This window comes from Lissotriton helveticus, chromosome 5_1 (genome assembly GCF_964261635.1).
Source record: "Lissotriton helveticus chromosome 5_1, aLisHel1.1, whole genome shotgun sequence".
Taxonomy (NCBI): domain Eukaryota; kingdom Metazoa; phylum Chordata; class Amphibia; order Caudata; family Salamandridae; genus Lissotriton; species Lissotriton helveticus.
This window is the reverse complement of record NC_136065.1, coordinates 2,038,141,886-2,038,154,728: the sequence shown is the minus strand read 5'-3', so window position 1 is coordinate 2,038,154,728 and position 12,843 is coordinate 2,038,141,886. Positions and strand designations below refer to the sequence as shown.

At 44.8% G+C, this 12,843-nt stretch overlaps 1 protein-coding gene across 3 annotated transcripts in view; it reads left to right on the top strand.

Annotated features, from left to right (window-relative positions):
• Window positions 1-11,963: 11,963 nt before the first annotated feature.
• LOC144756226 (butyrophilin subfamily 2 member A1-like) overlaps window positions 11,964-12,843 on the top strand; it is a 129,906-nt gene continuing 129,026 nt past the window's right edge. For 2 of the 3 annotated variants that reach the window (XM_078645845.1, XM_078645844.1), the window contains exon 1: window positions 11,964-12,065. Coding sequence is in view for 1 of the 3 variants with exons in the window: in XM_078645843.1 (XP_078501969.1) it covers window positions 12,347-12,358 (12 nt within the window). In the remaining 2 variants the exon portion in view is untranslated. Of the gene's footprint in view, window positions 12,359-12,843 lie in introns of all 3 variants that reach the window. The other variant, XM_078645843.1, reaches the window with a different exon arrangement.

Sequence of the window (12,843 nt, the reverse complement as noted above, 5' to 3'; positions counted from 1 at the left end):
GAAGAATAGACACCAGCAGGGTGGCCCAACATACACGGAATGTAATTACGGCAAACCCTTAACAGAATGAATCGGTGCCAAGGGATTGTTACAAACTCCAAATAGGAAGATATCCCCTCTCCTTGCAGGGGGCCCTCAAGGTATTCCCTGATAGTAGGTTTACTATGCTGTGCATTCATTCTCGCATCATTAGCGATGGATAAAAAACGGGTTTTAAAACTTTTTTCGAGACAGATACACATTTTCCTGGTTATTCAACAGCAAAGTCATTTAAAACTGACAAAAAATAATTTTTGCGTAATATTTAGCTTCAACATCTCAGGAGGGTGTTATCAGCCTATAGATGCTTAAAAATACCTAAGCGGCCCATTTAATACAATGGGTGAAAACAGAGCCCCTCCAGGACTCATGAGTGTAGACATTATGTATAGCATTCATAAAAGTTGGAATGAAGCATGAGCTCCAAAATTACAAATGTTATTATAATATGGCAGGAGGAATGCAATTCGGTCCAGGTGCTACAACTTATCTAGACGCCTTTGTTGTATTGCTAATTTTTTTTCTAGAGTCACTAGCTGAAAAACACAAAATTATCTTCACAGTTTTGCAAATATAACCTGCAAAGTTGTCTATATAAAGAGCGCCAACACACTTTCCCAATCATATGTGCTCCTTTTGCAACTGGTACCAGATTTGTGCTCAGGTGCACTGATAAATCCTCAGAACTTTTTGGAATCTTTCATTTTGCATATATTATAAATTCTAAACCATAATTGATTTCCATGTTACCATTTGGTCATCCTAATTGCGGTTGTATAATTTGTATATAGGATTTTATGTCTATGTATGACACACTGGCCGCTAGAGTAACAGTCGAAAGATCTGGTTATCTGTTTAGTTCTCTCATTTTGCCTGAGAATTTTGGAGTTCCGTTGCCCTTGTTGTGTTGAGCGCGGTCTCTGTAGCCACATGCTGGAGGAATAGGAAGTAAATATTTGGCTAAACCATCATGCAGTGTTACTCAGCCATGAGTTATCTCATCGGCTACAGATACCTCAACTAGCATAAATAGGATTTCTTGAGCTGGTTGATCGCCCTTCCGCGCCGCATACGGTGTGCCCAGGTTGGATGACCATTTGACATGCTTCTGCTCCTGGCTGTATTTGAATGTCAGGGGGCCTTTTCCTGCTGAAGCAGTTCAGTCAAAAAATCTGTAGGAAGTGATTGCTCTCAAGTCTGTGCTCTGTGCTAAATAATCTAGTTTTGAATGGCACAAACGTATAGTTCAGATCTTAAAACGCAATTTCCCCATGCATTTTCGATAGGGATATTTGAACAGTGCAAAAAGCTAGAAATTCAACCAGAGAGAGTTTGTTTTGTAATTTGTTTTTAGAAATTAAGGTTAAAAATGTATCAATATTTGGACGGTTGGGTTTGTGGGACTCTTGTGGGAGTCCTTCAAGCATGCAACATTAAATAATAGTGCATTCTGATTCTTCGAGAGGGCCTCTTTTCCTGTCAGACGTTAGTTTGCCGCCATCTTGCCGGATTCTTGCAGGAGCCAATGGGACCCCTCTGCTCATGCACGAGTCCCCTAGGGGCACAAGGGCTGAGCTGTCTCCCGCAAAAGTCCTGTGGGCTCGGAAAAACATTATAAAAACATAGGGGGTGCTGTGAGTGTCTGGTGGGTTTGCTGCATACGGGCTGTAAAAGTTAAAGTGACGTTTTAGTTACATTGTGGTTCAATTATGTTACTTTGTAATAAAAAAGACTCCGAAGTTTACTGAAAAATCAAAGCTTAAGGTGACATTTTAGTTAGAGGAAAATGCCAGTTCATACATAACATTTTAAACTAAATAAAACACTGAAATTCACCAGTCATAGTTATTTCGAGTAATTGTAACTTATGCCCTTGCCATGCACTGCTTATGACCTCATATATTACATCACTCATTATATGTTTTATGACATCATTGATAACATTACTAACAACATCTGAAATCACATCATTGATGACAAACATGTATTGTGAGGGTGTGCATTATAGCTACTTGAAATAACCGTAACTGGTAATTTTCAGTGTTATTTTAGTTTACATTTTAGTTTAGAATGTTACATTTAAACTGACATCTTCACATAATTATAACATCACTTTACCTAATGCCAGTACTCAGACAGCGGTGTAGCCTGGTGCCTGGGTGCAGATGCCAGAAGTCACAATTAAAAGTCCAAACACAAGGTTCAGGAACCACACTCACTCAGGGCAATCTGTGCAAACAGTGTTTTTACCTCAATTCTCATGACGCGTTTCAGTCACAGGTGGCCTTGCTCACATGAATTCAGACGTATGTGGAAACGCTGGATTTTCTGTGCTACTGATTGGTTGGTACTTTCTGTATTGGTGATTGGTTGAGTGAGAGAAATATACAATTGTTGTGTTTGAGGAGTGGAGTTTCACCTTGGCACTATATATTTCACATGCCATCTGTCATTTTGATTGCTCTGGTAACTTCTATCACTTGCCCTGTGCAGTGAAATACTCTAATACTTTTTTATTTGCAAACCATCAAGATACATGTATTTCTTTAACAAAAACTAAAAATTACACATTATGCAAAATTTGGTAATATTAAAGCCCTGAGATTTCTTTCTGTCCATTCGGAGAGTTGTATTCTTTGCTTAATTTCCATCAACTTATTGAGACATATTTGCAAAAGCCAAGAACATCCTATATGCTGCTGGATGTACTTAAAGTGATCCACCAACACTAAACATGATGTGCCATTCCTAGAGATATCAAGATACTGAAAGGCATAGTCACATATCTATAATTTTAGTAATGTACATTGATACTCCACCTCTATTGACACCTTGATGCAATTTCCTTCCACAGAGAGGTAGATATTAAGTGAACGTGAAATGTGAATCACCCCAGCACCAAATGGACAGCCATTTGTCAGTGCATCTGTTTATTTGTTCCTTTAATCTCTAATCACAAATGTTTTTCTGCAAGAGAAAAAAGACAATTCTGCTCAATGCTTGCAGAAGGGGTCCATTACTTACAGATTGCTGTTACACAGGATCTACCTTTGATTTCTCAGTACTCGTCCACTGTACATTTGTGCAGGCACTTTTTGAAATATTTAATATTCAGTCAGCTCTCTCACTTGAAGAAGGGTGCAGACCAGCCACTTCTGGCGGACTTGTCAAGTTTTTATCAGGTTACTGGTCTGGGACTTGGTAAGTGGGGTTGATGGTAGATACCCCAAGGCTGGCATTCCTATGAATCTCTAAGTCATTATTAATGTGGAATATAGGCTACTGGTCAGGAAATCTAGGCACGTCATATAGAAGTTTCTGTCATAGCTCTATAATGAAGTGACATACAATCTCTGTCCATTGCAGCAGTACAGTTCTAGCAATCAATCAGAATTTGTAAAGCGCGGCTAATCACCTGTGAGGGTATTCAGGAGTTGCAAGTGATGCTGCTTTCAGGGGGGGGTCAGTTGAACAGCCAGGTCTTGAGTCCTTTCCTGAATTCCTGAAGATAATTTGTGGTCCTGAGTTGCATTGGGAGATCGCCCCAGGCCTTTTTCTCGGAGGGGTGGGAGAAAGAGCATCCTCCACTGTTGCTTCGGCGGATGTAGGGGGTGTGGGAGAGGGAGGTAGAGAGCTGGAGTCTTGATGTTGATGGAAGTTCATGCGCAGGGCGATGTAAGCTCATCCTTGATTGTGGAGAGCTTTGTAGACTTGGATCAACATCTTGAGATGGCATCTCTTCTGGATGGGGAGCCAGTGGAGCTTCCTGAGGTGATGGGTGACGTGAGTTCATTTGGGGAGGTCAAGGTTGAGTGTGGCCACTGCATTTTGCATGGTCTGCAGTGTCTTCAGTAGGTGTGTGGAGATCCCTACGTAAAGTGTGTTCCTGTAGTCCAATCAGCTGGTGATAAGGGCTTGAGTGACCGTTCATTTGGTGTTGAGGGGGAGCCATCTGAGGATCTTACGGAGCATGCGAATAGTGAGGAAGCAGGCCATGGAAACTGCATTGATCTGGTTCTTAATGGTGAGCTTGTTGTCCAAGATAATGCCAAGGTTGCAGACATGGTTTGTGGGTGTAGGAGAGGGTCCTAGTTTGGATTGTTCCACGTGGAATTATTGAGCACTAAGATAAGTACTTCTGCTTAAACGCTGTTAAGTTTTATACAGTTGTACTTCATCCAGACAGCGATGCTCAGCATGCACCTGTGGAAGTTGTTCCTTGAGTTGGAGAGGGGTCTTCTGATATTGAGAGGATGAGCTGGGTGTTGTCTGCGTAAGATATGATGTTTAGTCCATGAGTTCTGACGATGTTGGCCTGGGGGATCATGCAGGTGTTGAATAGTGTGGGGCTGAGGGAATGCTGCAGCTTACGCTCTTTGTTTCTGAGGTGAACTGTGGCAGGCGGATTCTCTGGGTTCTTCCGATGAGGAAAGTGGCAATCCATTTTTATGGCTTCTCCTTTGATTCCAATGTGATGAAGCCTCTTGATGAGGTTGTGGTGGGATATGGTTGTGAATGCTGTAGAGAAGTCAAGGAGGATCAGGGCCGCTGTTTCTTTTCGGTCCATGGAGTTTCTGATGTCGTCGGTGGCAGTGAGAAGGGCAATTTCAGTGCCCTGGTTTTAGCGGAAACCGGATTGGAAGGGGTCCAGAAGATTGTTGTTCTCCAGGTCATCCATGAGTTGGTGGTTGATGACCTTCTTGATGACTTTGGCAGAGAAGGGGAGTAGGGAGATGGGAGAGTAGTTCTTGAGTTTTCTGGGGTCGGCGGAGGGTTACTTGAGAAGGGGTTTGACTTCTGCATGTTTCCAGTCTTCGGGAAAGGTGGCCAAGGTGATGGATGCGTCGAAGATGGTGATGAGCTCCTTTCTGATTTTCTTGCTCTTGAAGTTGAATATGTGGTAGGGACAGCTTTCCAAGGGAGCTCCAGAGTGGAGGATTTTGTGATGGTAATCTTGTTTTGGTGGTGAGCTGGTCCCAGGTGGTGAGCATGTGGCTGAGTTTCCCTCAGCGGATGCGAGGTGCCGAGGGTGTCGGCAGCGGTGGATTAGGATTCAAAGTTTTTTGTAGATGGTGGAGATGTTGTTGCTGAAGAAGTCTGCAAGGGTATCACAGAGTTCTTGAGAAGGGGTGATGATATTGATGGCTGCGGGTTATGAGAACTCTCTGACGATGTTGAAGAGTCTTTACTGTGGTTAATGCTGGCTTCAATGCGGTCAGCTAGGGCACTCTTTTTCGTCTCCTTTTGGTATTCGGTGAGGGATGTCTTGAAGGCTGTTCGGTCTTCAGACTCTTTGCTAGAGTGCCATTTCCCTTCTAGTCACTTGAAGTAGCTTTTTGCAGCTCTCAGTTCCATGGAGTACCATCTGGCCCACTTGGTAAATCGTTTGGGTTGTGTGGGATTGACAGGGGCTACTCTGTTGATGCAATTGGTGATCCAGGCGGAGAAGTTCTTGACTACCTGTTTAAGGTTGGCCGAGGTGTCAGGGTTGGATGTGTTGAGGGCATCGGTCCAGTAGCTCTCTGATACTTTATTCCAGCAGTAGTGTGAAATGCTTGGGGGCTTTGTGGTGGTGCCTGGGGATACTGTGATGGTGAAGTGGGCGATGATGTGGTCTGTCCAGGTGAGCTCGGTGACATGGCTGTACCAGACTCTGTCACTTGTCACTGGTCGTGAAGATAGGGTCGAGCGGGTGACCTGCATAAAGTGAGGAGTCTGTGACTTGTTGGGTGAGCCTGATGTTGTTCATGCTTTCAAGGAGGTTGGTGGTGTTGTCGTCGTTGTGGTCTTCAAGGAGAAATTTGAGGTCTCTGAGGAAGGTGTAGTGTTTAAAGTTAATGGTGAGTGGGGCAATGCATTTGGGGATGGCATTGCAGAAACTAGGGTATGGTCCGGGAGGTCTGTAGGAGACGGTGCCTCACATGGTGGTTTTGCGATCAGTTCGGAGTTGAAAGTTGAGGTGTCCCATGATGGAGTGGTGTTGTCTGTGTTGGTGGTGCATTGGTCGGTTTCGTTATTGAAGATGGTGATTCTACCTCGGTGTTAGTTGATGCTGTCTTGGTGTGCTATCATGCATCTGTCGCGGGTTGCTGAAGCGATGTCAAGTAAAGAAGCAATTTTGAGCCAGGTCTCGGTGAGGAAGATGATGTTGGGGTGAAAGAGACAATGGTGTCCCAAATCTCGGTGGCATGTTTGCAGAGTGATCGGGTGTTGAGTAAGAGGCAGTAGAGTTGAATTGACGTCGTTTTGGTCGGCGTGGTGGTGGTGGTTGATGTACGCATGGGTGCTTTGGTGTTGCAGGAGAAGAACCTGTGCCTGCAGGAGAAAGGTACAACCTTTGATCGAGGAGAGGCAGCAATTATTGCACAGTGTGCTGTCGAGGGCTCAGAGCTCAGTGACGGTGTATGTGTGGTGGGCGGGAGAACCAGGACATCTGGCACTGGGCGTGGTTCAGTCTTGGAAAGGCGCAGACTGGCTTGCCTTTGGTGCGTCTTTGGCGTGTCCACTACGCACATACGCTGTGCAGCGGTGCCACAGCCTTCATTAAGTAGGTCCTGGTGGGAGGGAGGGATTCTGGGTGGCGGTGGGCGTGACTTGCTGAAGGCAGGAAAGGAGAAGCTGGAGCAACAGAGAGGCACCGAAAAACACACTAGAAATACATGCACAAGACCTTTCTCCAGTCCAACAGTGGTATATGGCTATGTGTCGTGTGTGCATATATGATATCTGAGTGTGCTTGAGGCTCTGTGAGCAGAGGTGTCTGAATGTCGGGATATCTGCGCACACGGGTAACTGGATGTCTTGGTCTCTTTTCATGATCGCTTGTAACAATGTGTGGATGAGTACATAAAGATTAGGGTAATTCACCCTTCCCCCTATAAACTCTGTGATCTGGAAGATTACATGACAACATTGTATCAATCACCTAAACAGACATTTAATTAGGCATCACATTATGAGAACAATTAGAAAAAAGCATTTGTTCTTTTCTCAGTTTCTTTATTTTCTTTCTTCTTTTTAGCCTTAGCCAACACATGTTTCGTCATGAAGGGTGTACCCGACGACTTCTTCGGACCTAAAAAACATAATAACAAACAACATGCTACTTTTGGTGTTTGGTCAGCATACAATCAGGTACACCTGTGTTGTAGTGCTGTTCTGGAATGCCTTTGTTAGTGATATTATGTGGAAACCCATTATTGATTAGGAAAATTACATGTTTATTTTTACTCGTTAGATTATTTTATAGACATATTTGCAACTTGTGTGAACTACCATTAGTGCATAATACTTTTGTGAAAATCTAGAATAAATACTTGTAAGGCGTGGTACAATCTCAAGAATACCGAAATGTACCTTGTGTCATGCAAGTCTAGTGCGACATACCTCTTACATCCCTTGCATACCTGTTTTTTCTGTATATGGCTAGTAGGTTCAGTCTTATAGTCAAATATATATGTATCATGTTTAAAATCCATATTAAGCAACTATGCCAGGCAAGACAATTCACTTATATGAAATTATTCCTATTTTGATACCGGTTCTGCTTCCTTCCCAGATATCAGATGAACCATGCCTTTGTGCCACATATTTGTATATAATAACATATTTAAGTTGTAAAATTGTATGAAAGGCAAACCCCTTAGTACCGGGTAGTCATCATTCTAATCAGACAGAAGACACCCTAAAGACCATCAAGAGCATCCACTCCGGAGCACCTTCAGCGACAGTGCCACCACAGCCATCGCACCTGAGCTACGTCGAACCATCAACTGCTCCCTCAAAACCGCCACATTTCTTGACAACTGGAAGAATGGCGAAGTCAACACTCTCCTAAAAAAACCTCCACAGGCCCGACGTACCTCAAGAACTTCATGCCCATCTCACTGCTTCCTTTCACAGCCAAGGTCATCAGAAAGGGCCATCAACACCCAGCTAGCACACTTCATCAAAGCCAACAACATCCTAGACACCTCTCAGTCTGGATTCCGCAGCAACCACAGCACTGAGACCGCCCTCCTCGCGACCACAGACAACATCCGTGCCCTCCTCGACCAAGGCCAAACGGCAGCCCTCATCCCCCTGGACCTATCAGCAGCCTTCAACACTGTCTCCCAACGCACACCTGCCACCAGACTCCACCACGCTAGCATCCAAGGAAAGGCCCTAGATTGGTTACGGTCATTCCTCACAGACAGAACACAGAGAATAAGACTCCCACCCTTCATCTCAGAACTGACAGAGATCACATGCGGAGTACCTCAAGGATCCTCCATCAGCCCCACCCTCTTCAACATCTATATGGCCCCCCTATCAACCATCGTTAGAAACCATGGGCTCAACATCATCTCCTACGCTGATGACACCCAGCTCATCCTCTCCCCTGCCAAGGAAAACAACATCCCCTGGCACAACTTCCAAGAAGGGATGGAAGCCGTTGCAACCTAGATAAGGAAACAACCGCCTAAAACTCAACTCAGAGAAAACAGAAGTCCTCATCCTCGGCTTCACCCCCTCCGCATGGAATCACACCTGGTGTCCCCCCACCCTTGGAAACCCACCTACCCCGACAGACCATAGACATAACCTCGGCATCATACTGGACTCATCACTCACTATGAATCGTAAGATCAATGGTTTCTCCTCCGCATGCTTCAACACCCTCAGCATACTATGTAAAACATTCAAGTGGATCCCCTCCAACTTCAGTAAAATGGTCGCTCACGCCCTCATCACTAGTAGACTGGACACCACAACGCTCTCTATGCCGGAGTCAACAAAAATCTACTCCGCAAACTCCAGAACGTCAAGAATGGCGCAGCCAGACTAATCCTCAATATCCCACGGCACAACCACATCACCCACCACCTCTGTGACCTCCACTGGCACCCCGTCGAAAAAAGACTAATGTTCAAGCTGCTCACGCACACTTACAAGGCCCTCCACAACATCGGACCTCAATACCTCAACAATCTCCTCTCCTTCCATGCCCCCAAGATAAACATCCGCTCAGCCGACCTCTCCCTAGCCACCATCCCACGCTTCTACAGGACCAGAGCGGATGGAAGCTCCTTCTCCTACTTGCCAAGACCTGGAACAATCTCCTACTCCACCATGGGCGAAGCCTGACACTGCACCAATCCAGGAGAGACCTCATGACCTAGCTCTTGAATGACCCCAACGGAGCTGCTCACACCCACTCCTCAGCGCCTTGAGACCCTAACTGGTAAGTAGTGTGCGCTACAAAACCTTGATTGAAAAAATTGATTGATTGAATCAAAACATTTCTCACCCGTGTCGCGGGACTTATGGTCCTAAGTCCTAAATTATTGGTGTGTCTGATACATCTCAATCACAGTTGTATTTGTCCCATTTAAGTGGAGGATGGCCATCTTCTCCTGTGAGCTAAATATAGTTGCTGTAACAAATGTAAAAGAAACCCATGTTGTAAATGTTGCCTGCTTCTGGTTCGGTACACCAATATGTGGACTTACCTGATTCTCACAGCTTGGCATGTTTCAGCGAGTACGCTACATGGGTCCCAGAATCCTTGGTCTGCGTCGCGAATGTTCAGCAGAGGAACAATTAACTCTGAACCACTAGGGTAAGTAACATCAATGCCAGTCTTTGCATCTGGTACTCGATACTATTCTTACTTGTATCGTCCCGAAACAGCCAACAAATTGGAAAGACCTATATTTTCCTTGTACATGCTGTACGATAGTCCCTATATATTAATATTGTAATGTCACTATTGATATATGCATATGTAGTGAATATTAAAGTCAATAGTTAGACATGGTGCCCATCTGTGGTCTACCACTGCTATCCCTAGACATGCTGACACGTGTGATGGGCTGTCTTTCCATGCATGATGGTTATCACTGCTATCCCTAGACACCATGACACGTGTGACAGTATTTCTGCCCATCTCTTGTTTATCTCTGCCAGGGCCGGACTGGCTACCGGGCAGTTGTGTGTGCTGCCGAGCAGGGGGATGATTTCGTTGATGGGGACCTGTGTGTGCAAAACGAAATTCGTTTTGCTTTTTTTATTCCAAAGCGCACGCAGGTCCCCATCAACGAAATAAGCCCACACCACAGAGAAATTAGCCCCCAGCTCGGCAGCACACACAACTGCCCGGTAGCCAGTCCGGCTCTGATCACTGCTATCCGCTGACACATGTGTGACAGTCTACCAATCTGTAGCTTTTTTTCACAATTTCAATGAAGGGCGCTGGACATCATTACGATCTCAGCAAGTTGACCATGTGTTAACTGTGGGGCGTCGGTTGATTAGTTCTGAATAGCAGAACAATTGGTTGAGGTGCAAATGTTTTTTTTTACACTCCCTGTCTGCGAAGAGCGTATTGCAAATTAATGGCCAGGTACCAGTAGGCTGATTTTGCAACTGGGCGCTTTGGGAACTCCCCATCGTTACAAAATGTTCTACAAAACAATCGAGGAGGCTCTAACTCCCACAACCACCACCCAAGTAGGTTTGTCATTTACCAAAAGGTACTCTCTCCAATGCACTACCCTATTTCTCACTCTATACATCTCTCAATAAATCCTCTATCTCCACTCTCGGACTACTATGAGCCCCCATAATAACCTTTCCTAGTCTACTCTTCCATTACCATGATAACAATTTCTAGACTTGTCCCTCCTCTGCCCCTCCCTTGTATCACCTCAAACCTGTTTTGTTATTCAGATTTCCCAAACAAGCCTTTCTAAACCCTTCCCTCTGACTCCCCCCCACTCATCCTAAACCTGCTCCTGCTGCTATGATCTCCAAATAAACTGTTTCTAGACCCTTCCCTCTTCTATCCCTCTACTAGCCTTTTCAATCCAACTAACACTCACTTATCCACCGCTCAAATAATTTCATATTACCCTATACTAATCCACCACTAATCCAATTAGTATTCCAAAGTAGTGTGCTACCCCACGATAAGCACTTTCATGTCTCATCATAGTTAAAAAGCGCCCCTAAATAAAAAACCCTCCCTCTTCTAGCCCTCAACTATCCTTTTCAACCCAAATCACACTCACATGTCCACCGCTCAAATTAGTTTCATATTTCCCTATACTAACTCACCACTAATCCTTTTTGGGTTTCAGAGTAGCGTGTTACTCACCAAAAAGCACTTCGAGGTCTCGTCAGGGGTGATAAGCGCTATAAGCATGCAATTACAATACAATACATACATGCCCTGCCAAGCTTCCCAGGCTCAGGTGTGCTGTGCTGCTATGAAGTGGGCTGGTGTGTGTGTTTTTTTTATCCGTATGTATGCAGGTAAATTGCATAATTCTGAGAGTTCTACTCCTGGAGTTTAAATGTGCATTAAAAATCCCTGGAAGGCTTGTCAAGAAACCAAATTAGCAGACTTAAATTAGGTATAAAAGATAATGCTAATTTGTGTTTCTGATTCACAGGTACCATGTTAGTTACAATTAAAGCTACGGTCACTCAAGTAAAAGTTGTATGCTTATTACCAACCTAGGAAGGATGAAAGACTTGTCGATCCTGCTGGGATTCAAACCTTTGTCCTGCAGATCATACACAGCTCTCGGCAGGGACATTTAAGTCGCATGTATGTTATTGTTTTGTATAGCGCTAATCACCCCTCAAGGTATCCAGGCGCTGTAAGCTACCTTAGCAGAAAGCATAAGTGATATATAAAACGTGGTTGAATTGCGCCTAGTTCACCATTTGACACATTAGATTTCATATTGGTCACATCCGAGTTTGCTTTAAAACTTTTCATTTTTGGTAGTTTTCATAATATTAAGTTCCTCAGTAAAATAAATATGGTTTGAACATTATACACTCTTTTTAAGATGTCTGCTTTCTTAAGGCGAATGCAGAATGCCTTCTGCCTTTCCTGTTTGCAGGCAGATGACTCATTCGGTTTCACTTCGAATCTATCCAGGAAGCGGGAGCCCGAACGAGCTCGGTTCTTCATTTTGACGTATGACGTAGGAGAGAGCTTTCCAGATGAGCAAAGATCGGGGTCGGCGGAGGTACGTGAAGTCTACAGCTCGTCTCAGGGGGGTTCATGTCAGTATCTAGGCGGGTCGCTTTCGCCGAGGCTGTATTTATTCCCACAGATGAGGCTTCCTTGGCTTGGAAAAACTATTTTTGTTCATGGATGTTCTACGGAGTTCCCCGGCTCAGAGACTGTAGGCAGTACAGATGTTTAATCCCATACCTCACAGCCGTCTGAGTCCCCAACCTTCTGAAGTGAAGTGATCTGTGCTGGGTGGTCCCAAGGAAGGCAATAGAGACCGATGTTCTGCATCTAATGAAATGTAAGGTGGGTTTGTAGAGCGCTGCTTGTCATCCGTGAGGGTATCCAGGCGCTGAAAATACCTCATATCATGTGTGACGTCTTCAGCTAGCATCCTCTGGATTCTGGGGACTGGAGAGGAGTTTCCGATATGAGCGCGATTATCATACCAAGCAAATGCTGCTGGCTGAAAGCCAGGGCTCTCTAAATGCGTTTCAGTTAGCATAAGGCTGCTTGGCAGCGATGGGTTTCTGCAGCATAATAGGTCTGGAGGGCAGGTGGCCCAATTCGGAATAGTGGGAGGGTGAACTTTTTCTGCTGGCTGCCACCCTCCACTAAGGGTGAATTTTATGTTATTTCATTGATTTTTGTAAAGCACTTATGGTGACCAATGGAAACTACAGAAAACATAAGAAACAGAAAGGGGAAACCAGGGTTCGAGCCCCGGGTCGCATCCACATCTTGTGATTCTGGGCAAATCACTTCATCTCCCCGTGCCCGACTGTGTAATG